Below are 26227 nucleotides of genomic sequence, written 5' to 3' on the forward strand. Positions count from 1 at the left end.
ATGAATGTTGGTTCAAAGAAAAAGTTCTTGGTTCAAAGACAATATCACAGAGAGTGTAAGTCAGACAAAAAGCACAACCAAAGAGGAAAAAAAGGTGAAAATTTTCAAACACAAACTAAATAAGTGCATAAAGTGACTGAATGTGAAACTGAATCAGACAACATAGAATCTGACAAAGGTAAGCTGTATAGCATTACTGAAGCAGATCACAAAATCATATGGATCACAACAGATGTGCCTGGTGTAAAGCTGTAAATGGAACTGGATACAGGGTCAACTTCATCTATAATTCAGATGCTAATTACAATAGATGGGTTTTCTAAGCTACAATTAGAAAAGATTTCAGTAACGTTAAAGACCTCACAAGCAAAACAGAGTCTCCCAATGGCAAACTGAAAGTGAATGTGATGTATGAAGGCAAAACACAGCAGTTAGAGCTTTGTGTTGAAAAGTGGAGGGCCAGCACTTTTTTGGACGTGAATGATTGAGAAAAATCCAGCTAGACTGGTGCACAATCAAAGCTCTCAACATGTTATCAACAGACAACTGCAATCCAAATGGCAGCCCTAACCAGAGACTGTCACAGCTGCTTAATGCTAATACGAAGGTGTTTGAGAAGAGTATTGGTAAACTCAAAGGCATGAAAGCCAGAATTGAACTGGATGAAGCAGCAACACCAAGATTCCATAAAGCACATCCAGTGCCTTATGCACTATGTCCTAAAGTGAATGCTGAACTTCAGAGCTTGGACGCATCTGGCATTCCCTCCAAAGTTGAGAGGAGCAATTGGGCCACATCCATCATCCTGGTGATCAAGAAAGGGAAGGACAGAGATGTTCGCATATGCAGGGACTTCAAAGTGAGCATCAACCCTGTGTTGTGTACTGTCCAGTATCCCCTGCTGCAAACAGAACACATTTTTGTGTTTTCGGCAGGCGGGAGAGGTTTTCAAAGATTGACTTGTCACAAGCCTATCTGCAGATGGAGAATGAGTCGTCGAGCAGGAAATTCCTCACAATCAACACTCACAAAGGACCGTTCTATATAATTGTCTCTTTTCTTTGGCGTCACATCAGCTCCAGCATTTTGGCAAAGAGCAATGGACAGGTGCTTGAAGATATCCCAGGAACACAATGTTACCTTGATGACATTGTTGCGGCTGGCAAGAATGATGAAGAACACTTCCAGAACCTTGGTAAAGTGCCTACCAGACAGAGTGAGTATGGTCTATACGCAAAGAGATACAAATGTGAGTTTTTCAAGAATGAAATCTCATATCGTGGACATGTCATTGACAAGTATGGCTTACAAGTCACAAGAGAAGACTGAAGCAGTGCTACAGGCTCCCAAACCAAAAAATGTGTCACAACTCAGGTCATACTTGGGCTTTGTAAATTACCACCACAGATTTCTCTCAAATATTGCTACAGTGCTGCACCCATTGAATGCTCTGTTGCAGACAGGATCAAACTGGGAGTGAATAGACAGATGTGAAAGACCATCCAAGGAAACAAAGGGACTAGTAACATCAAGAGAGCTGCTCACCCATTATGACACTTCTCTGTCCATCAGACTGGCATGTGATGCGTCCCCTTATGGTATTGGTGCCATTTTCTCACACACAATGAAAGATGGGCCTGAACATCTGATTGCATTTGCTTCAAGATCACCCATGAGCGCAGAATGCAACTATGCACAGATTTACCGAGAGACCCTTAGTCTAGTATGGGGAGTGAAGAAGTTCCACCACTTCCTCTACAGACAAAAATTTATGCTAGTGACAGACCACCAGTCTCTCATGTCTATTTTCAATCCCAGGAAGGGAATCCCTGTGATATCGACTACCTGGTTACAATGTTGGGCACTTTTCCTGGGAGTACATTCTTATGACAGAGTTCAAGGGTACCAACTACACAGCATTGCTGACAGCTTGTCACATCTTCCACTGTTGACAACTGAATAAGTCTTCATTCTGTGACCTAGCAGAGCATTGCACAGCACGGGTGGACCAGCTGCCATAAACAAGTTCTGAAATACAAAGGGAAACAAGAAATATCCCGACATTGTCAAACATCTATAATATCACCATGCAAGGATGGCCAGCTCATGGTAATCCTATGTTTCCAGAGTTCTTAGTGAGACGAGACCAATTGTCTGTATGTCAAAGAACACTGATCTGTGGATCTCATGTTGTGGTTCCTTCTAAACTGCGCACCAGAGTATTACAGAATCTGCATGATAGACACCTGCGTACAGTCAAGATGAAGAATCTCATCGGGAGCTACATGTGGTGGTCAGGAAAAGATGGACAGATTGAAGACTTGACCATAATCTATTCAGGATGTCACCAAGTTCAAAAAGCAACATTATACTCATGGGAGGGGACGTCCTCACCATGGCAAAGAGGGTATATTGACTTTGCTGGGCCATTCATGAGCTCCATGTTTCTGATTGCTGTGGATGTTCATTTGAAGTAGCCCGTGGTCATACCAATGAAGAGAACCACATCAGAAAAGACTGTTTCCACCCTAAGAACTATCTTCTCCAGAAATGGCTTACCAGAACAAATTGTGAGTGACAACGGACCATAATACACGTCAGAAAAGTTCATACTATTCATGAAGAAAAATGGCATCAAACATTTCAAGTCAGCTCTTCACCACCCAGCAATGAATGTGTTAGCTGAAAGATTTATACAAACCTTCAAGAAGTCCATTAAAGCGATGGTCAAGGAGGAGATTTCTCTAAAGCACACTGTGGACAACTTCCTTTTTGTGTTTTGGAACTCTGTTCATGCAACGACAAATCAAACACTTGCAATGCTGTTCACGAACAGGAATCTGATATTTTGTATAGACCTTCTGAACCATGATCTATGGAGGGAAATGCAGAAATGACAGTTCAGCTAGTTGTCAAGAAAACCAGCAAGAAGCTTCGAGGTTGGACAGGAAGTCCTAGCATGTGATTACCAAGAAGCCAAGTGGACACCCAGTAGGATTGCTACAAGAACTGGACCATTGATGAATACAGTGGATGTTGGCGATCAGACATGGAGACGTCATGAGGACCAGATACTGGATGCTCAGCCAAAAAATACACCTGAATCAATTGCATCCAATAAGACGGATACATTGCAGCCTTCAGACTTGCCTCTCAGTGATGATCATGTCACCAACAGCAACATGACACCTGCAAAAGAGAAAGTTGTCTTTAACAAGCCAAACATGATGCCACTCCACATGTCCAGAGGTGCTATCTTGAAAGAAATAGAGTGCCACTCAAAAAACTAAACCTTTAGTATAGTGGTTAGTTATGGACTGTTATTGTGAAAGCATGTATATTTGAGTATAGTCTGTTAAAGGGAAATTGAATGTTTTATTACATACACAGTTTTATATTAATCTAAAGGGGGGGAAGTGTAATGTATGGATCTATTTATTTTAGTACATTGACTCCCCTTAGCATTAATTTTTGACCAATAACTTACACATGCACATTGATTTGTTGGTCTCTCTGCAAAGTACATATACAGGTTAACTTCACCTCCAAGTGAGAGTGGAAATATTTATTTGACTCATAGTTGTACAGAAACAACAGTTTGCACTATTGATTTCATAACTTAAGTTTTTTTTAATGTCTTGCACTCACTATACCGCTGCCACAAAACAAACTTCATGACATATGCCAGTGACAATAAATCTGATTCTGATCTGCTGAGCCACTGGGATCACTCCCTAGCTCTATAATTGCCACCTGGATTGTACAATGAGAACATTGTGATGCCCTCTAACTGCCCCATTCCACGGCCACTGGAATACAGAGAGCAGCTTCATCAGCTCACAGCACCCTGCCACACACTTTGGAAGTATCTGCACCAGTGTACACCACAGAAGTTTAGAGTTTGGTAAAATCACTCTCCTTGACAGCAATACCCATATCCTAAGAGTTAAATTTTAATTGGAAGAAAGCTGCTGTATTTGGGCAATTTGTCCCCAGGTTCTGAGACTAAACATCTCACTTTCAGAAATGCAGATCCAGTGGAGAGGATTGACTGTATTCACCTCATAGGCCACGTTAGTTCTGTAACAGCCCACCTGGGCATCTTCAGTTACCTGTGAGAAATCTGCACACCATTGATCCTGCCCCTCCATCTTTCAGCATGTAGTGATTGACGAGTTCTGCAGAGGAAGTCTCTGAGTAGCTGTGTAAAGGAAATTTAGAGCAAGAACATTTTAACTGTGTGTAAAATCTAACAACAAAAATAAATAATATTGATAAGCAAAAAATCTACTGATGAAGACTGAAATGAAAGAATAGACAATGTTGGAATTGCTCAGCAGGTCAGGCAGCCCCTAGAGAAGAATCACATTGTTAAATCTCTCTCTCATGACAGAGAAGCATGAGAGAGATTTAATGTCTCTCTTCACAGACACTGCCTGACCCACCAGATCCCTCCTGCAGATTGTGTGTTGCTCCAGACTCCAGCATCTGCACTCTTTAGCGTCTCCATGGGTTAAAGGTCTCAAATCTCAATGCAGCAGCCACCCTTAATGGTCCTCTGAGCCCAACCCATCATCATTGAGCTACCCACTGAAACCAGTAAGAGCATCCCATCCAAACTCTGAATGTTCAGCAGCTTCCCTTCCCGAGTACCATCTCCAGCTAGAAATTGTGAATAAAGACACTTGAAGGAATATTCTGGTGAATAGTATTTTCAAGGACAGCATTTGCCTCCCATCCTTTACTGAGTTGGGGTTGCCTAGTCCACTTCAGTGGATTGTGAAACTTAAGATATACAGTGACCGGCTGCAGAAGGACAAATGGTTTCTATGCTCAGTAAATTGGCCAGCTTTTAATAACATTCCAGTTGCTTTAGAGCTAAGGTCAGCATAATAAATACAAGAGATTCTGCATGCGCTGGAATCCTGCAGCAACACACACAAAATGCTGGAGCAACTCAGCAGGTCAGGCAGCATTAATGGAGAGAATAAACAGTAAGTGTTTCAGGCCAACACCCTTCATCAGGATTGGAAAGGAAGATGGGAGAAGCCCAAAACATCAACTGTTTATTTCCTTCCATAGGTGCTCTATGACCTGCTGAGCTCCTCCAGCATTGTGTGTGTGAAGCTCACCATTACTCTGCTTCAAACCCCTTCCCTACCAATTCCATATTGATTTAACTACATTTATTTTCCCCAGCTGTTATGACATGATGTGAACTCATGCCTCTAGACCTAACTGCAATCCACCCTAACCTTAACTCGTGTCATCCAGCTCAAGGAGATCTTGTTGAGATTCTCAATGGCTGACAGGGCCTACAAGCACATGACAGGTGGTCAGAGAGAACTGTATGAAAGCTCAAGGAAATATCAACTTACCAGACTGAGCCAAGGAAGCAATGCAGTCCTCAGAAAAATTAAGGCTTGACACCCCTAGTCCATTCGCAAGCTTAGGAGGAAACCAAATCAATTAGACCAACTTAAACATGCTATTTACATAAGATTTTAAAAATAACAATTTGATCTGATTGCATGTAAAATGTCATTCTTCTGCACACCTATACAAGTCAAGGGATTTGGATAAGTGAGCATAGGGGAAAAACTTGTAGGCTCTGGTGAAAGAGTGCCAAAGTTGGGACTAATTGGGAGGAGGTCTCTCATAGGTACAGAAGGCTGAAAGGCCTCTTTGGGTGATGCATCATTCCACAAGAGGGCAACAACCTTTGCTTCTATTAGATAGCAAGATAGGGGTGAAAGCTGGTGGGATTTCCAGTTTCTACTGGGCAGAATTAAATTATGCCAAGTGACACACAATTTTGAGTTCTTTCTTCAGCAAAGTATAAGTTTGACAAATTAAAATAATTGTTATACAGAATATTCACACAAATATATTCATTTAAATATAAAAATAAATTTTATTTTAATGAGCTGAGCTACTTTGACCCAACATTAATACTGATGCTCTCACAGTTTGTACAACTACTTCCCAATATCTTCCTTGAGAAATTTTTGTAATGGTTTAAGCAATGCAGTAGTGACTGCAACACAAGACACACGCCAAGAAAAGTCCAAGTCCTTTCAAGGTAGCTTATCCACAAATGAATAATCAGATGTTGGTACTTTCCCCACCAAATTCCAACTAGTAACAGAACTTTAATTAAAATTGTTACAAATTCTGAATGTACATCATAATTTGCGCTGAAGTACAAAAATCAGTTACATCTTACTTTTGTGACCATCATTCTCAATATTGACATAGAACAGTTTAGCAGCCAGTATAAATGTCAGTATTTTACCCCATCTCTGTGATTGCAACCAATAAACCAATAGCAGCATTAAAAAGTGGTATTTTAATCTCAGGCTCAGGAATTCTATAATTGAGATAAAGAATAGGAAATGTTGGTTTCACTTAAAATCTCATCATTCAAATGTTAATTTAACTAATTTAATTGGTTCCAGGAGAGGGAACTTGTAAGGTATTGGAGTTCATTGGAACTGTCCTTGGTTGTGAAGAAATTTCATGACATATGCCAGTGATATTAACCTGATTCCAATTCTGTGGATGGTTCCTAATATCCTCTGGAAAACAGGGATAAGACATGGGAATTGCACACCTCACAAGCATTTGAAAGATAACCAAAAATTTCATTTAGTTTGTTGAATTGTTGAAAGCCCAAAATTAAATTACAACTTTTAAATAACCAGTGTTCCATTGTTCACATTGTGCATTTACAAATACATAGAAACACAATAGTTGATTGCCCAATCAGTACTTCCCTGGTACCTTCTAATCCTCTCCTCATCCTTTATTGGCCAAAGTTATGGGTTAACAACACATCAGAGCCACATAATTTGTCCGATGCTGGTTTAGAGGCCACCAAACTCAGAACCAAGAATTTCAAACTGTTTCTTTCTTTTTAACTGCAAAGTGGTTATCTAACAAGTGTTCCTATGGCTGCACATTGTAATAAAATCATTGCTTAATTAATTACAAAATTGCATGAAAAATGTGTAATAACGAACCCACTAGGGGAATTTAGCTACCTGCAGGATCCACTGAACCCTTCCCATAATGGTCATTCCCAGTGATGAATGCTATACATAATGCTCCAGGAGAGGGTATCTTTAGCTTAGCTCGTGGGCTATGCAGTACTGTCAATATTCCTGGATGTTGCATGACAAGTTAACATACAAAGCATTCAGACAATAAAGCAGCATTTTCGGAAGTTACTGGAATAGGACAAATAGATTTTAAATGTTAGTGTATTGCTACCAAAGGCTTATGTTCTTAGAACATAATCATTCCACAGATCAGGTGAAATAATTTGTCTGGTAGAATTAAAAGTCAGCTTTCCTTAGGAAGCAGGGAATTCTTAATGAAAACTATACCTCTGGTGTACAGTCTTTTTTGGGAAATCTCAATCTGAGATCTCAGTGCCACCAGACAGAGGCTAAGCAACTTTAGTTGTCGTGGATGCAGGAATTAACTCAGCTCCTCTCTGGGTTACCCGTGCTCACTGTGGTCCAGACCTAAAGGCAATCTGCCCATCCGTGCCTTGTGCAGGAAATGGGAAAAAATGCAGGAGGGAGTGATAAAAGTGTACCAGAAGTCAAACACAACTTAAAAAGTACACATTAAGAAAGAATTTAGTGGGGTAGGGATGTTTATGTGGGACAGAATAAAGTCTTCCTATGCAAAGCATTAGAGCACCTTTCTAGTTAATCTTCAACCTGTGAAATTACTTTCTTGAATTATCAAGCAGCTCACATTTTAAATGGGCCTTTCCAAATTCTGTTTCAAGTTTGCACTGTTGGTTAAAGGTAATATAGTAGCACCTTTCCTATTGAAGGATATTCTCTGGAGGATGTGTAGGTAACAATATAGTCCAAAGTGCTTGTTTTCCACAAGAAATATGTAATACGTGGACCATTTACCAAAAAGAAATTGAGACAAAATTCTCAATTAATCCTCTCAATTTTACTGCTAAGATTCAAAATCAAATCTATTTTAATTTAATTTTTCAATAATTGTAAACCAATACAAATAAATTATAAAATCTTCCAGTTTCCTTCGGTACTTCTGCTGGTCAAAAGCTATTTCTCTTCACCACCATATGGCAGCAGAGAGCAATCTGCATTTCCCAGATTTTTGAATTGTATGGTGAACAGAATGGGAAAAATAGTCTTTGCAACAAGTTACTGAGATGTATATAAACCTAATATCAGATTTCATACCACAGACCAAAATACAGAGTAACAAACTGCAAATTGTTTAAACCAACAAATCACCCTCCAATGGGTGTTCTGAAGCTTCTAAATTAATTAATTGCTTGTACATTTATAAATATTGGATGTAGTATGCACTAATTTGTATGTATTAATACTCATCTTCTCAAGTATAATCCTGCAGTAAGTGAAGACAATGTTTCTTGGGTTCAGTGGGTCTTTAAAGATCAACACAGTGCAGTGTGAAAGTCAACTATCATCAACACACCATACTAATATTATTGTTCTCAGGAAACACAAGGGCGTTTCAGTGACCTGTCTGAGAAGCAAAACTATTTAGTGTGACCAGCTCCCCTCCTGAGCATGAGAATAACCCATGAAAAGGTGCTCCAACATCTGCAAATCACTACACGTGGGCTAAAGAACTTCGTGATAGCAGTAACAATATTCCATTCAATAAACCAGGTATGTTGGCCATACACAAGAATCAACTTGTGCCAACTGCACCAAAAGGCACTTTAAGAATTTAAAATAGCTATGAAAATTGAATGCTAAATGATTTTATAGTTCTAATTCAAAGATAAAGGCTCATAATTGAAGCTTGAGATTTTTTAAATGATAAAAATAATTAGGTAATAAGAGCACTGAGATCAATGTAGTTTGGAGACAGAAATGCACTAATATTTTGGGCTAGAAAATGTTCATGCCATTGGGAAACCATAGAAGTGTAAATGAAAACAAAGTAGCAACAAATATTGCAAATTTACTTAAAATGCTTTGATCTCCTGATTTCTTGGCCCTTCCTTTGATGCAAGTTAGAGCCAAACAAAGCTTATCTTTCTATAATGTGAAATAAGACAACACACGTTGGAAAGGTTTTTGAGTAACTATGATAATCAGGTAAAGCCATAATTAAGAAACAAATGAAAGTGGCATAAAATGTAGCAAAATTTTATCCCAATTCATTGGGGTTCTATAAGGAATATGCTCAAATAAACTTTACAAATAAAGGTTTCAATGCAATCATCTTTTAAAATAAATGTAAGTTTATCAGCCAAATGAACTTAAGTTTCACTTAATTTCTAAATAGACTTTCACACAGGTCCATTTAATTTTAAATTTGCCTCTGACAATGGTGCCTGCCATAGTTATTTCAATATCAATCCTGTCTTCAGTGATCATCCCCAAAAGGTAACTGGAGCATCGCTCCATAAATCATGTGTTGGATGAATTGGCAGAAACTGTAACAATTTGCTGTGAACAGCCACTCTAAGAGGCAATATAGTCAACATTCATGCCAATAATAGTGTGGAATATTTCAGGCAACACATGAAGATTATGAGCAAATTCAAAAAAAAGGTGGGAGATGTTGCAAGAAGAGGCTGTACACAGTTCTGGATTCAGAACTCACAAAAACTACAATAGAAACAAGAGACATGTTCAATCCAAAGAACTGCCAAGGAAGGACATATCTCTGTAAATTGGTTTCCAGATTTCCTTTTAGATAATTACTCAATGGTTAACAGTAATGTTAGAAAATGTGCAAAACTAATAACTTTGAAACCAGAATAGAGAAGAAACAGTGCAATAAGAACTTTCCAATTTTGAGTCAGCATTTTATAATTTCACTGCCCTGATAGATGCCTAACAGAGAAAAAAAATCACGAAACAGGCACTAAATTATTTTTATCTAACCAGCAATGTTACTGAGGTTAAACCTGTTAAGGGAACATGATGAGCTGGTGTAGCCATGGTCTAATGGGTAGGTGCTTCTTGCAGCTAGTTGTAATTCAAGGATCTTCACTGATCCGTGATACCAGCTAAAGAGTATACCTTACATAGATAATCTCAAACAGGTCAAGGCCAAAGCTCAGCAAGCATGGACAATGCAAATTTGAAAAAGTCAGCTTCAGGATAATGGAAAAAACCCTGAAAATTTGGATCGGACAAAGCTTATATATAGATGGGGGTTTGAATGGAAAAGAAAGCTGGTGTTACAGCATGAGATTTACCAAGAAGAGGACATTTACCTCTAGTCGCAACAGGATATAATAGAAAAGTGAACAATCTTTACTTTTCTCATCCTTGTAAGAAATGGAACATCCAACTTTGCACACCTGGTAGAATTTGTTCAATTTTATGTCCAGGAAGCATGTAGACCAAGAACATTTTCTAGCTTCCCATAAGACAATGTAGAACTATGACCTAATAAATCTGTAACCAATCATCAAATATTGCTGGCTACAAGAGCTACAATCCACAACGTTCTGGAAAAATTTATCAAGCATTTAAGTACGCTGAAGATATCAGTAGGATCATTGGAAGCTACTCTATATATGAATGAACAGAACTTTTTTTTTCCACAAAACACTTGAGAGCCCAGCAAGGTCATCAGTGAATAGCTTGGGCATAGAAGCAATCCAGACTTATTGGAGCATTAAGTTGCAGTAGAACATTTCCAAACTAAAACGTAGGAATGTGTATACATTTATGAAAATGTGCTCCCAGAATGTTCTACTTGTTTACAGTGGTATGTTATACATTTTGTTTATTAATTTATTTGTAATTAGATTGTCATCTTCATTTCTTTGACTGGTGCTCAGCTGCAACATCAATTTACCCATGAAGAGGAACCCATGTGAAATAAAAGCCACAATGCCATCAGTACTTGTCCGCATATTAAATTGGCCATATTGTAGAGGTATTAAGATGGGTATACTTTCAATTTCAGACAAAAATGGACTTAAACTTGCTGAGGTTTTAAACCCAGCAATTAAATCACAATGTCTTTCCACTCACACAACAAATCCTGGAATCAGGTCAGTCTTGGATGTCAATCCAACTTGCGGGACCTCTTTCAGCAAATAGCTGAACCTTTAAAAATATCTTTTAAAAAATAACGTTTTTCCAACTGAAGGTTCAAGAAATACAGGGAATACTTTGTTATAATCTTCACACATACACACACAAAAGCTGAAGGTTTGCTTGGCTAGATAGCTTTCAAAGTTTCTCAATGGAAAGAAGAGTCCTTCCAAAGTTTCAAGATGAAGGATAACATGAGTTGCAACTCAAGTATTCTATATCAAAAGCAACAGCCAATAGGAAAGGTCAAGAAAGTCTGCAAAATCTCTTAAGGCAGACCAAACTTAGGGTCCCAAAATAAAAATATGAGTCAGAGCCCAGCTTTGAGGACATCATAGGTGACAACTATGTTCCAGTTTTAGCACATTTCTTGAATGTAGACTGAACAGTTTACAACTGTAATTTCCAAACAATTGATGTGTAACTTCCCACAAAAATAATAAAGGTGGGGAAGTCTTTGTTCCAGAGTGGACAAAAAGTAATCAAAGAATGATTAAAATATGATCAAACTGGTATCTTCATAGAGGTTTGTAATACATAGTCAGTGAAGACCTTTGCATGGATCAAAGAAATGTTGAAAACGTAGCAAAAAAAACTTCTATTACTTCCGAACGATAGACATCGCAATACATTCAGAATAGACTGAACCATTGCAGGTTCACTAATGAAAATGGAAGTAATACTTGGAAACAAAATGTCCTGTTATCCTATGAGCCAAGCAGACTGAAATCTTGGATGCTATTGATGTCCTACTGGCATTAATCTAAAAGTAGTTTAAATATGAAGGAAATTGTGAAAATAATTTATAAATTGGAGACCTACGCGCAAGAATAAGTTATGGCTCCAGATAATAAGCAAAACATTTAGGTGTTGCTGGCAAATACTTCATTACATCTTATGAGGATTAGAAATGGAATTTTCTTTAGCAGTAACTTCATTCCAATAGTTGGAAACAAAACTTCAATGTTAGCAAGACCAAAGCCATGCCAAATATGGGAAATCCAACAGGAAGCCTTGGATCTGGTCAGAGATACCAACAAAGCAAGGCCCGCGACAGAAAAATATGCAGATGCTGGAAATCCAAACAACACGCATAAGATGCTGGAGGAACTCAGCAGGCCAGGCAACATCAATGGAAGAGTAAATAGTTGATGTTCTGTGCCAAGACCCTTCATCAGGACTGAAATATCCACTGCTTACTCTTTTCCATAGATGCTACCTGACCTGCTGAGTTACTCCAGCATTTTGTGTGTGAAAGCAAGACCTAACTTATTGTTCCTGTAGAACCAAAGATAACTAATAATAGCAAATGGCAAGTGAGCAATTTTAAAGTCCCAATCCTATTCTGTACATTAAGCCCAAAAATTTGCTTTGGAAGGCAAACTGACAATTTGAATTCTCCTTGATTACAGCTTCACATTGCTGCTTAGAACCTTTTGAGTCTACTACACTTTTTCTTCCTTTTGTTAAAAAAAGATAACAGCAAAAGATTAACGGGAGGGATTTGTTCAATATTAGTTTTCCTTGGCATGGTCTACAGAGATTTGATGAGGTAGCTAAAATATCAGATATCCTAAAGCAGTCATTTTTAAAACTGACAATTTATTACCTCTTTTAAAGCACATGATAGTGGCCTTTTTGTTAAATTAGCAGTTTTCATTTACAGGAAAAAAAAATGATTCTGGTGAATCCATTACCCAGATCACCTGAAAAGACTTGGCTACCAACAGAAATTCAATGGGAATTAGGCTCCACTGATCCCTGTCACCTGGTTACACCCAACTATTTGCAATTCTTCATAGTGGTGGAAATATGAAAACTCAGTAATGTTTATTTTTAATCCAGAAAATTATTTATGATTTTAGGTTTCATCTCAATATCACACTAGACTGTATTCTATCAGTGCATAGTGCAAGATGCAGAATATTTCTCAGATTTACCCTTGCAAGACCCTCACAAGGATATGAACACTACTGGTGACTTCACATTTGTTTAAGGTGCAATTAATCTCAAGCCCTGGCCTTTTCATTTTTGGATGCGATTTCACTCTACCATTTTACGGTGGTAAGCCTGTTCCTGTTGTTGAGGACAATGACATGCGAGTATCCAGGCTGTATAAAGTTAAGTCCTTCCATATATGATGAGCAGTTCAATAACTGTTCAGCAATATGCAACTGAAGCAAGCAGTTACAGTTTGCTCCATCCTTCCCATGCTCCCCTGACTACACATTTTACTCACACATAGGATTAGCTAGTCAGACCAGTCAAATAATGGACAATGTCCCCATAAGGTGCTTCGTCTTTCAAATGCAAGTGATAAACACAAATCAATTTCACAACCTTTACTTTAGAAATACAGCACTTCAGTAAATGATGTACCAGGCTACCTTAAATGCCAGTTTTAATTTCTATCTGTACATTAGGCAGGGCATAAAAATACTACAATATTGAGCCAAACGCAGACAACAGCAGATTTATACAGATCTTCAAAAAGATTTCACCATCCCTCCCACTTATGTAATGTTCAAGTACACAAATGCTCATAACTTTGCAGAAAAATGCTGAATCCTTAGTCATCCCCAAGAAAATTAGACTATCTTTTTTATTAACTACATTTCATTTCCAAAAGATGAATTATCTCTGAAAAAAGCAGGCAAACTTTTCACTCGTAGTTTTTCCCAACTTAAGTGTGTTAACTGGACATTGTATTTACTGAAATATATTCCTTTGTGCAGTGATGTTGGATCTATAAAGTTACCCCTTTCCTCCAGTGAAATAATATTAACATGAACAATGGCAAGTGGTGACATATCAGTAGTTGTACTGAAAAGGGAATTCACAGCTTAAACTTCACTTTGCACCAAACCCATGTTATTTTAATAACACTTGCTAAATGGTTACAAATTTTTAAGAAAAATAAGTGGAGAACTTGATCTTTACTTTTTAATTCAGGAAAGAAGAGCTTGTTTCCTCTTGCTACATACATATTACATTTCAACTGAAAAGTAACCACCAAGAAAATGTGTGAATATGTGTGTATGTGTATGTCCACATATAAAGCTTTCAAAAATCTCTGAATTTAGCTACTAACACAGTCTTCAATATAAGCATAAACTGGACTGTATGGAACCAAGTCTGGTTACACAGTATCCACCTCGATTCATTTTATTTCTCCAAAACCACCGTGAATTAAGCAAAAACGAGCTCTGAAACAGACTGATCACAAAAAAGTCACTTTTTTCAAACCTATTCCAGTTATTACTTTGGGGGGGGGGGGGGGTTCAATGCACTAACAGCCCACCGCCATGTTTTTTCCACGCACACTGTTTCCTTTCTTCCCTTCCCCTATAGTTCCGTAAATTTATAAACAGTGAACAAGGATTGTTCAACAAAGCTTTCCTTTAGAACAAGCAGGTCATTTTGACAAAACAATGACTGGTACAGAATGAATTAAATGGGTGGGGGGGGGGGGGAGAAACACTGGATAGTTTGTGCTAAATCAATTACCCAGGGACAGAAATAATCAAATTCTTAACAGGTTGCACATAATTAGGTTTATGTAGCCTAATATCAATGGTTGGTCAGTCTATTGTAAAAAATCAGAAGCTCGTTATGTGCCTAAGGTACATTTATTCCATCTTTTTTCTTGAGGACCAATGACAAGTATCAACCTTTTACTATCTGGTCATTAGAAACATTATAAATCTCATTGTGGTCTGCTAGAATAGGGAACTATGCCCACTGCACACTTCACAGCTTCCAGTCTTCCTTGCTATGATTTTAATCTTCTTGCTTGGATTGGTGGAAATCTTGTCGTGTTTTCAGCCAGTTATTAGATGAAGCAACCAGGGCACTACAAATCTCATTCCACCTCATATTCTGCGTGGCATCTTAACGAGCAGCGCTGGCTGGCACTTCCAAGGGAAGACACTCCATTGTCGATGCTGTGGAGAAACATATTAAATGGCATGCAAAAAGCGGGGGTCGTTTTTAACATGGACCCCCTGCACTGAAGTTTTGTGGAATTTGTGCAGGAGCCAACGCCAATAGATGCAAGCATCTACATAATGTGAGGAAATATTTTTATCACTGGCACTAGCTACGGCCACCAGAGAGCAGGCAATGTAATGTTAACGGCTCTGCCCGCTGGAGTCAGCTGCACCAACAGGTAGTTCTCCCTAAATGAGACACCTGTGACGTAAAGCCAAAATAAGTATGTTGTCAGTTTCTAATGTGTGCACTGTTAACTGCTTACACGCAACCAATCAGACAACACTTGCAATGATGGCAGAGACATTTCCCATTTGCATTTAACCACTTTTTTTTCCTGACATAAACTGGTACAAAAGTAAAAGTGTAATTTAAAAACAACAAGGTAGGAAAGGGTCTGATGAAGCTACGGTCAGCTAAGACCGTATAATGATTTTTGGAACAATACAAGTTTTACTTTGTATAAAAGTAAGTGGTGGTCTCATTCCTAGTAAGCTTTCTATGCACGACTTAAGTCCTGATGGAACACTGGCGTGCAGGGGTTTGTAGTGACCCTGTAGTGACTGTTAACCATAACATACCTTTGACCTAGCACAGCAGGTCAACACTGGAGAAGGCAAGTGAAAGAATCAGAAGGGAGAACAGACTGGCACACAAAAGACATATAGGTGACCTAAAAGCACCATGCTGAACTTTGCCTCTATGACCACAAAGCTGCTCAGTGATCAAGGGTCAGAGATGAAAGAGTTTCACATAATCCCCAGTACAGAAAATTCACCTTGTCAGATGCTTTCCATTTTCAATACCTTGGAGGCATATATGGTCGTTTGGGAGCAGTGGCAAAAGGGGGACTTCCAAAATGGAGGTTGGGTCGCTTCCCACTCTGAAAACTTTCCCGAGGCCTTAGGGGCCCTCGTTGGAAGAACCTACCAGGACCACTGTAGTCTTGCTGGGCTCCAAAGGATGGCCCATAGTAATCTCTCGAAGACCTTTGCATGGGGGGCCTGTTGGTTAAGCTAAGGAAGTCTCTTGGAGGACATGGAAGTAAGCCAAGGAGTTCTCGAGGTGGTCCAGCTAATGGGCCAAGGAGGTCTCTAGGAGAACCAGGCAGGGGACCAAGGAGGTCCTGTGGTGGAGGGACAGGAGGTGGGACCAACTGATCTCTTGGAGGGGGGCCAGGAGGTGGAACAAGGTGATCCTGTGGAAGTGGGACAGGAGGTGGTGGGCCAAGGTGGTCTCTGGGAGGAGGGCCTGGTGGTGGTCCAGGGGGGGGTAAAGGAGGGACCATATGATCCCGGGGTGGGGGACCAGGAGGAGGTCCAAGGTGGTCCAGAGGAGGAGGACCAGGAGGGGGCACTGGGGGACCTGGAGGAGGTCCAAGATGATCTCTTGGAGGAGGACCAGGAGGTAGACCAGGACCAAAGTGGTCAGGGGGCGGGCCAGAGGGTGGGGGAATGTGGTCAACAGGGGTGCCAGGTGGTGGTCCAACATGGTCCCTTGGTGGCCCAATCTTCTCAGAGGAACTGGAAGGTGGCCCACTGTGGTCTTGGGAAGAACCAGGGAATGAACCATGTTCTCGAAGGGAACTTGATGAGGCACCCATGTGTTCCTGTGGGGGGACAGGAGGACCTAAGTGGTCAGGTGGAGGACCTGGGGGCAGACTCATGTGATCTCTTGGGGGTCCTGGTGGCAGTCCAATATCCCTCAAAGGAACAGGAGGCCCAATGTGATCTTGTGGGGGGCATGGGTTAAGTACATGGTCTGGAGGAGGCCCAGGTGGATGCCCGATGTGGTCTCGGCTGGAGACAGGTGTTGGCCCAATGTGATCATGTCGTGAGCCAGGTTGACGTCCAATCTGCTGAGTTTGCCTTTCAAAGGGATTGCTAAAACTGTTGGATCTGTAGGTGCTTGACGTCTCAGTGAACTGGAGTCTGTGTTCTTCAAACTGACTTCTAAAACTGGGAGGGATACCTTGAGTCATATCAGAAACATCAAGAGAGGAGGAATCTTCATCAAAGTCTGAAATGCTTTCAGTAGCTTCAAACCAGCTGCTCCTGGACCCCCCTCTCCCATGACTCATACTGCCTCTACCTGACCCTCGGCTGGAATCCAGAGTCTGGATAGGCTCTCCAACCATCAGCCTCCCAGCTGATGGGGTACTGGAACCTAATGTCTCTATGGGGGCTCCTTTCTCCTCTACGTTCTCAGGTAAATCTGATGTAGATATCCGAGTTTCAATGCAATGCTGCTCTCCATCTGCATTCTCTGCAATCCCAGATTGTCCAAAGACTGATAGGTTCCCTTTCTCACTCAAGCCAACTGACGGTACAGGACTAATAGGGCTTTCTAGAGGTTTGTCATCAGTCGGTCTACGCGAGGCATTCTTTAACATGTTCTTGAACTCAATGGTTGAAGTAGCAGAGACTGGAGAGCCCAGTGTTACAGTTTTATCAATGGTGGTGGCAGATGTGCGGCTAAAAGAACCAGCTGCAGCACTTTGTAAAGAGGAAGGTGGTCGGGAAGGGGTAGAACATACCGAGTCAGAAAATGTTTTCTGAAGTGGTCCTGTACGAGATATATCCGAGAATGAAGGCTGTAATATGATATTATTAGATTCTGAGCGAAAGAACTGATTGTTGTGAGCTGCTGAAGGAAGGTTCTCAAGATCAATTCCCTGATCATCTTCCCTATAGCCTTTGCTACTGCTTGACCTACTGCCATAAGTTTCTTTTTTCTTAAGAATGGATTTCACGGGTTTGGAGAACACAGACTTGAGACGACTATAACTGGTAGAGATAGACTGGTATTCATTGGGACTCTGCATCTGATCTGTTGCTTTGTTTGATTTGAGAATAGACTTTGGGGGTTGTTTCAATAAATTGGAAACTGAAGAAAGCGGTGGTCCAGCATAATCAAAATCAGTACAGGATTCACCCGCATAAAACTGCTCTTGAGGAGAGTCTCTGCTCGGGGAAGATTCTTCCCACACCTCTGAGGATTTGTAGGAGGAAGGGAATGAAGCCCTTCCACGGTTATATGAAGTATCGCTTTGGTATGAAGGCACTGTACTGGAAATCTCTGAATAAGCCGAATCTATATTTTGTGGCATGGAAAGAGGAGGAGAGTTTGTGCTGCTAGTTGAAGAGGAGGGTGGACTGATTAGCTTAGACAGTAAGGACATTGGATCTATAGTGCCTGTTGTTGCTTGTTTGTCCATTATTTCATCCTGGGTTGGAGTTCCACCTCTCTCATCTCTGACTGGCGTGCCATCCTGGTTGTCTAGTATGGTACTGCTGGGATTACGACTTCCATCTGAAGGCTGCAAGAGACTCTTCGAGTCACTAGAGCCCAAATTACTCAGGAGAGGGATATTCAGATCTAAAGCCTTAAAGCCTGGGTTAACTTTGAGAAAGTTGTGAATTTTCAGTTCCAGACTTGATGGTGAGGGTGGCTGCACTTCTGGTTCAGCTGGAACTGCCTCGGAAGGTGCCTTCTGACTGCTTAAGCTTCCTCTTGAAGAGGCAGTATTGCGAAGAGAACTCTCAAGAACATTTGTGCTGGCAGGTGCCTTCAGGCTTGTGTTGGACAGGGCAGGACTATGGTTTACTGGGGCAGAGCTCACTGAGGAAACAGAGGAAACTTCTGATGCAGGTGAATTTGGAGAGCAACTAATCAGCCCTTGCATCACAGGCTGAGTGCTGGAATTATTAATGGGAACGTTTTTGTCCAATGGACTGGTGATGTTTGCCACTGCCGGAGTAGAAATACTTGGAGCTGTGCTGTTTGATGGGACAGCAGTGTTTGCTGTCACGCTCTGAAGTAATGATGAGAGACCTAAAGAAAGAAAATAAAAGGTCAGTTACTTAAAACTGCATTTTAACTCCTGTGATATGTTTCTACATTAACTTGATTTACAGCAATATATTCCAATATACCTTGAAAATGGAGGATGATAGAAAGAGAGAGAGAGAGAGAGAGAGAGCTCTTCATGCTGCTTTTCAAAGCTGAGAAAATACATCTGGTGACTTTATAAAGTGTGAAAGCTTTGATGAGCATGCACTAATGAGACAGAGTGAAAGGGTATCTACATCTCTGTACATAACAGGCCACCCCATAGGGGTATTCAGCTAAAAGCACGACAACCCAAGCATAATTACAGGACAATTTACAATGACCAATTAACCGACTCACCAGTAAATCACTGGACTGTGGGAGGAAACCCACTTACACCTGGGAAGGAACGTACACTTACTTACAGATGATGCCAGAATTGAGCTCCAAACTCTGACACCCGAGCTGCAACAGTGTTGTGCTAATTGCTGCGCTACTGTGGCACCCCATGGGAAGTGGAGTTCGGAACTAGAGAAACTGCAGCTTCAACAGGAGGATGTAAGCTTTTAATGTAGTCAGTGTAGATCTGTAAGGTGTGAGTTATCAATGAGCATATGGAATATAGCAAGGAAATCAGAATCATCATATGGAGGAAAATAAAATGCAGAGCTGGGGTATGAATTAGACCCCTTCAATCTGTGTAACCTCCCTCCCGTCTGATCTCTCTGTCAAGGGTCCAGTGGCAAGCAATGAGTGCTGCCTTCCCACAGTTCCAATGATCTGGTTTGCATCGTGATCTCTGGTGCTGTTTAAATGAAATCTGCAGATCTTTTCTATGACCACATGCAAAGACATCCTGGTTGATACGTTAATCGATCCAAGAGTGGTGGGTGGCAGGAGATTCAGGACCAAACAGATGTGCATGATGGGAGAACAGATCACAGGGAAATGTGGGGCAGTGGCCTCAATATAATTGCTCCGAGTGCCAGCACAGGTGATGGTCTGCAATACCGAGATAGATATGAACATTGACCTGTTGGTTGCAGAGATAAGATGATGATGTGATCAGTCAGTCTTCATAGATTTCTTTAGCTTTACCTTGCAGTGCAGGAGCAGAAGACCCCTGGCTCTTGCTGAGTGCTGACAAGATGCTCTCCGGAGTTAATTCAACTTTTGACAGGATGCTTGCCAAAGGATTGGGAGGAACTGGAGAAGGCTTCTGAACAGGGGCCTTTTGGCCAGTATTCGACTGAGCTCCAGGAGAAGCCACTGGAACAGGTGTTTGACCAATCACTGGGCTGACTGCAGAGGGCAAGAAAGAGAAATCTGACAAGTTCAGTAACAAGACAACCTGGCAAAAGAATGGAGCAAAAATTAAAACAACACTTCAAAGCAATTTCATCCTTCAAACAACCAACATTTACCTATCTAACGTAGTCTCATATCAAACATAATTTGAATTAGAGATGGCATTACCCAAATCTGCCAATACTTGCTAAGAGAATTAGTTCAGGCTGGATGTGCTTGTCCAAGTTACCAAGAAGACTATGTGGATTTACATAGGGGAAGTGTGGTCCCATGATCACATATCCTGGCAGAGTTCAGTGGGATGTTACCTGATTTATGTCCACACTCTGTTATCCAATAGTAATACTCAAAAAGCCGTAAGGTCCTCAACTGGTGAGTATGGCTTACCCTGCAGATTGGTGTCACTAATTACTATAGTGTCAGTACATGGGAACAAAAGTAATGCAATCTGCTTCTTATATGATGCTCTTAAATTCTTCAAACTGCTTCCAACCCTCAGACATTGACCCTATGCCAAGACAAAGACATATTTGGAAAAACAAAAGAATTTTCTTTACAGTACAAACATTTCACAGGCCAAATATATTTTTAAATTTTCTATCCACAACCCTGAAATGTTAGTATTTTCAAACTACATTCTGTAAAACATCAGTGAAAAAAATGAATATTTCTGATAAATCTGTGACAGTGCAACGATTGTTTTAATATTTAATCAAACCTACCTGCTTCCATGAGAATAATGCAAAATTGTAGCACCTACCTACAGTCACAGACACTTTCAACAAAAGGATAGCCACCCTGATTTAATCCTTATCTGGTCAAAAAAATCAAGTTGTTAAGGAATGAATATTGTATTTTTGTTACCAACCAGTCCAATTCAGTACAATTCAGTCTGCTTCACATGCACCCTCACCATCCCACCCATATTTAGTTGTGATCACTCCCAATTCATGCTGGGCTATGGTAACAGGCTCCTGAATATAGACTGAACCTGAAGGGGCAGGCTAGCCAAAGAAATCCTGACTCACCATGCGTCCATTCAACATCCCTTGCAGTACTTTCTAGATCTTAAATACTCAAGACATTTAACAGACATGGCACTTTTGGCCCAATTATCAATTACTTTCTATCTACTTTCTGGTTCTTGACTCCCTCAGACAATAACAATTGCTCTACCTCTGTGTCTGGACTGTTCATGATTTTAATACCCCTAACAGATTCCATCTCAACTTCAACCAAACGAAGCAACTGTTCATCAAATCCCCGATCCCAACCATCTTGGCAAACTTCTGCAATCCTGTCCAAAGTTTTTACAATATTTTCAAAGTACAGTGCCCAGGACTGGACACAGTACTCCAGAAGAGGGTGAACTAGTGCTGACAATCATGACTTTCTTGCTGTTAAGTATAATACTCAGGAGCCTGTGCATATTTAACCATTTCAATAACCACATCAGATATATCCTCCCAGATCTTTTAGAACTGTGTCCTGCTCATTCTTCCTAGCTAAAACATAACAATCCATAAGATCCATCAACATTAGCATTCATCTGCTATCCACTCCATCAGTTTGCCTACATCTCCTTGAAGTCTTTTGCCACTCTCCTCACTGTTCAATCTTTGATTCATGAGTAAATTTGGGAACTCTGCCCTCCTCACTAGGTCCAAATTATCAATATACGTTTAGAAATCAATAGTTCCTGTACCGAGTCTTGGGGAGCTCCATTTTCCTCTAGTTCAAAAAAAGGCTTTCATCAATAGTTCCCTTGGAGAGAAAGCAGGACAATGGGGTTGAAAGGGATAATAAATCAGCCATGATGGAATGGAGGAGAAGACTCAATGGGCCAAATAGCCTAATTCTGCTCTGATGTCTTATTGTCCTGTAACACAGTCAATTGTCATAAACAAAACATACCAACACATCTCTGGTACCAACCTACCCACCATAAAGGACATATATACAAAAAGATGCTGGAAAAGTGTCAGTAACATCATGAAGGATCCCACCCACCCTTCTCATGGACTGACTGTCCCACTCACCTCAGGGAGGAGACTACATAACATCCACGCCAAGACCACTCGACTCAAAAAAGTTACTTTCCCCAAATAGGAAGGCTGATGAACACTTCCATGCACTAACCCCCTGCCACACCCCAGAGTCACCTTATGTACAGACACTCCTGTGCCTAGAGTCACTTAATGGACATTTAGTCAATTTAAGTATATTTGCCATCGTACATATTTATATTTATTATGTTTTTATTATTACTGTGCCATTTGCCTTATTGTGTTTTTTTGTACAGCATTGGATCCGGTGAACAATTACTTCATTCTCCTTTACACCTTCATACCAGATTGGTCGGAAGGCTGTTCAGTCTGTCCCGGCTGAGGGCAAAATCCAAGGTACGTGAAGTACTCATCAGAGACATGCTGTTTGCAGACGACGCAGCATTGGCGACAAACTCTGAAGAGCAACTGCAGCGACTTATGGACAACCTCTCAAGAGCCTGCCAGGAATTCAGCCTAACCATTAGTCTGAAGAAGACCAACGTGATGGGCCAAGGTGTTGAACAACCCCCCGTCATCAACATCAACAATTACGAGCTGGAGGTAGTCCACGAATTCACATACCTTGGCTCCACCATCACGGACACCCTCTCCCTGGACTCCGAGATCAACAGGCGGATTGGACGAGCAGCCACCACATTCGCCAGGCTGACCAAGAGAGTCTGGGAGAACAGAAAGCTAATTACGAAAACCAAAATTGCAGTCTACAGGGCATGCGTCCTCAGCACACTGCTCTACCGCAGCGAGACCTGGAGCCTTTACTCCAGGCAGGAGCGACGTCTCAATGCCTTCCACCTTCACAGCCTGAGATGCGTTCTGGGCATCAAATGGACCGACCGGGTCACCAACACCGAAGTCCTTACCCACGCCCAGTTACCCAGCCTCTTCACCCTTCTCCAACAACGCCGCCTCCGCTGGCTGGGACATGTACATCGCATGCCGGACGGAAGGATTCCGAAAGACCTACTGTACGGGGAACTGACCACCAGCAAGAGAGCACGAGGACGTCCTCATCTTCGTTTCAAAGACATCTGCAAAAGGGACATGAAGTCAATGGACCTGGACGTCAAAAGATGGGAAGACGTCGTGAATGATCGCTCACGCTGGAGACGAGAACTACACAGAGGGCTGGAGCGAGGAGAAGAGAAACTGAGGCTTGCCGCCGAGGAAAAGCATGCGCGCTGAAAAGACGGCAACATTGGAGGAGAGCATCTTCAAATGCAATCGCTGCAACCGAGACTGTCACTCCCATGTGGGCCTGTACAGCCACAACAGACGCTGCAACACCATCAGCGGCTGAATCAAAACTCTCCAGGCGCAGATCCACGGTCTCTCGAGACCAACGGATGCCACACACACACACACGTGTATAAGGAATGACAATGAACAACCTTGAATTTTGAATCTTTCTCACTGCTGCCACAAATGCAATTAACTCATGGCTTTTAATCTTGTAACATTTTGTAAAATCAGTTACTGTTACATTAATCTTGTAACATTAACTAACTTTCATCAATCATCTCTATTATATCAAAATATTTTATCAAATTAGTTAGGAATTATTGCTCGACATGTTGTCTTACTCTAATTTTATCCTCAATGGTTTCCAGTAGTTTTTCCACCATCAAGGTGTAACTAAAGGTCTATTGATAGCTCCATCTCTACATCTATTTTTGAACAAGGATGTAGTATCTACAAATGTTTTAGACATCACACCCAAATCTATAATAGTTCAGAATATTATAGCCAGTGGCTTCTACAAATTCCTCTTACTTCCTTCATCAATCTGGGATGTACCCCACCTAGATGAGGTGATTTACCACCTTTAATGAGAGACGAAACTTTCTAAAACTCTTCATCGACTTCTGCCCCATCCACAATCCTGATTACACTTACCTTTGCTGGGACTTCAGTACTGCTTTTTCTTTTGGTGAAGGCTATTATAAAGTACTCATTTAGTACCTGAGCCATTCCCAATCACTCTGAGTAAACTTCTTTTCTGGTCTCTGATAAGCCCACTTCTCCTTTTCCAACATTTTTCCTGTTCACGTACCAACACAAATTTTTTTTTTACATTTGTTTTACGTTCGTTATCATTCTTTTCTTGTTCTGCTATTACTGTCTCTCTTATTTCCTTTGGGTAATTAGCTTGTTTTTCACTCATGTAAAGCACGTTTTTTTAAAATACAAGGAATGGTATATTAACAACCCAGTTACAATCAACTTAATTTCAAGCTTCTTTCATCACTCCTTCCAAAAAATAATCACAGAACAGTGCTGACTTGTGGAAGGTCAGAAGCCTTAAAGAAAACTTTTTGGCATCCGTTAAGAGAATGGACAGTTCTGTTTGATTTGCAACCTTCACATCTGGTCACATGGTTAGATTGAAGTATAAGTGCCCCCTGCTTCAATATTGTGAAATTAATTGTTACTGAATAGGATGGCTTGTATCATTATAAAGTTGGGAAATGATTTCACCCTGTACGCAGGGACTGTTAATCTCAATGAACACCCTACAAATGTAATCCGTGAGCACATCAACACTTTTTCTTTATGCTATGATTAGGAGGTAGTACTGTTTGTGTGTTTTGTTAAGGTTTTTTTGACTGAGCAAAATTCAAATTGAAAACAAAGTTTTGTCAATTAATTTCATTGACTAGACTCAATGATATACCTTTCACAAATTGTCAATCCAAATTGGATTATCGCTACTAATATGTTGACATTCTAATCTAGGGCTGTTTGACATCAGCTTTGGACTTTAACGTCTCTTTGACCATTTTCTCATGGTTTACTGTAAGAATTACCTACTCAGTTCCTTTGTGTTCTCAGAGGCTGCTTCTAATCCAGGTTCCTTCTCAGAATCTCTATTCATCCCGCCTCTTTACCCAAGAGGAGGTAAATAGAAATCCTGTCATCACCAGCATGTGTTACAAATAGCAAGAATGCAAGAACTAAGATGCTTTTTAAAAGTCAATTCAGTTTGTACTAGAATAACTGTATTTTATACTAAACTGCACATTCATTTTCTTATAAAGTAGACAATCAACAATACCTTTAACTTGTTTGCAGAATGGTTTGCTTCCACATTTCCTTAGTAATAAAATCATCAAACTGATTGTCCCATGTGATCGCCCACAAGCAACTTCTTATAATTCAGGATTATAATTTACACCCAAACTACATTAACCCATATGTTGCAGATAAAATGACACAATTTGGTCTGTTATTGCAAACTACAATCAAACTTTAAATGTAAGAAAGACGTTCAGGGAAAAATTTCAAAATGTAATGAATTATTTAGCCTTCTTGAGTTAGGTACAGATCAATTAGAACACTCTTTCTAGCATGCCCCAAACATGACTCAACTAAAAGAAGAGAACAGCACAACGGAGTGACACTTTCTCACATTCAAAGAAGATTTACTGTTTCAATGGACTTTGCTTCTGAACTCCCAACAATTAAAGACAAAGTAAATAACTAATTTATATAACACTACACATTATCTCAAGATGTTTGTTCAAGCTTAAAGAATTGCTGTTTGGCACAGAGTATGATCCCATGAACAATGAGACATTAATTTATTTATCAGTTTTAACATTTCCTTCACTTAATAACATAGGACCCTCATAACCACATATGAAAATGCTGTTGTAATTGCTGAGTATAATTGATTCCAAGCACACAAGTGCTGTCAATGCACCACTCAGTCACTACTACAGTGGACTGTCATCTTCAATGATATCTTAAGTCACAGAATGGTTCTGAAGGCACAAACTTCGTTTGCAGGTAATCACCAAAGAAGAAAATCCAAATTAAACTGACTTGTAAGACTGTTAATTAATTAACAAAACCTCTTTGCAAAATGGGTAAATATTGAAACATGCAACCCATTGCCCTGAACAACTTCTGAGTAATTCCTTTTGAGGTGGTGTGTAGCAAAGC

General features: G+C 40.4%; 2 protein-coding genes across 5 annotated transcripts in view; both read right to left on the minus strand.

Annotated features, from left to right (window-relative positions):
* The window catches only part of LOC140735873 (threonine--tRNA ligase 1, cytoplasmic-like), a 73841-nt gene extending 68056 nt beyond the window's left edge, over positions 1-5785 (minus strand). Inside the window, exons 1-2 of one of the 2 annotated variants that reach the window (XM_073061437.1) lie at positions 5379-5785; positions 4113-4201 (exon numbers count right to left, since the gene is read on the minus strand). In XM_073061437.1, coding sequence (XP_072917538.1) covers positions 4113-4151 — 39 coding nt within the window. In that variant the 5' untranslated portion in view covers positions 4152-4201; positions 5379-5785. The other variant, XM_073061438.1, reaches the window with a different exon arrangement.
* A 9605-nt stretch (positions 5786-15390) lies between these two features.
* LOC140735872 (regulation of nuclear pre-mRNA domain-containing protein 2-like) overlaps positions 15391-26227 on the minus strand; it is an 85061-nt gene continuing 74224 nt past the window's right edge. For all 3 annotated transcript variants that reach the window (XM_073061434.1, XM_073061433.1, XM_073061435.1), the window contains exons 9-10: positions 20007-20210; positions 15391-18911 (exon numbers count right to left, since the gene is read on the minus strand). In XM_073061434.1, the coding sequence (XP_072917535.1) occupies positions 15877-18911; positions 20007-20210 (3239 nt within the window). In that variant the 3' untranslated portion in view covers positions 15391-15876. The remainder of the gene's footprint in view (positions 18912-20006; positions 20211-26227) is intronic.

Source organism: Hemitrygon akajei, chromosome 11, assembly GCF_048418815.1.
Source record: "Hemitrygon akajei chromosome 11, sHemAka1.3, whole genome shotgun sequence".
Classification (NCBI taxonomy): domain Eukaryota; kingdom Metazoa; phylum Chordata; class Chondrichthyes; order Myliobatiformes; family Dasyatidae; genus Hemitrygon; species Hemitrygon akajei.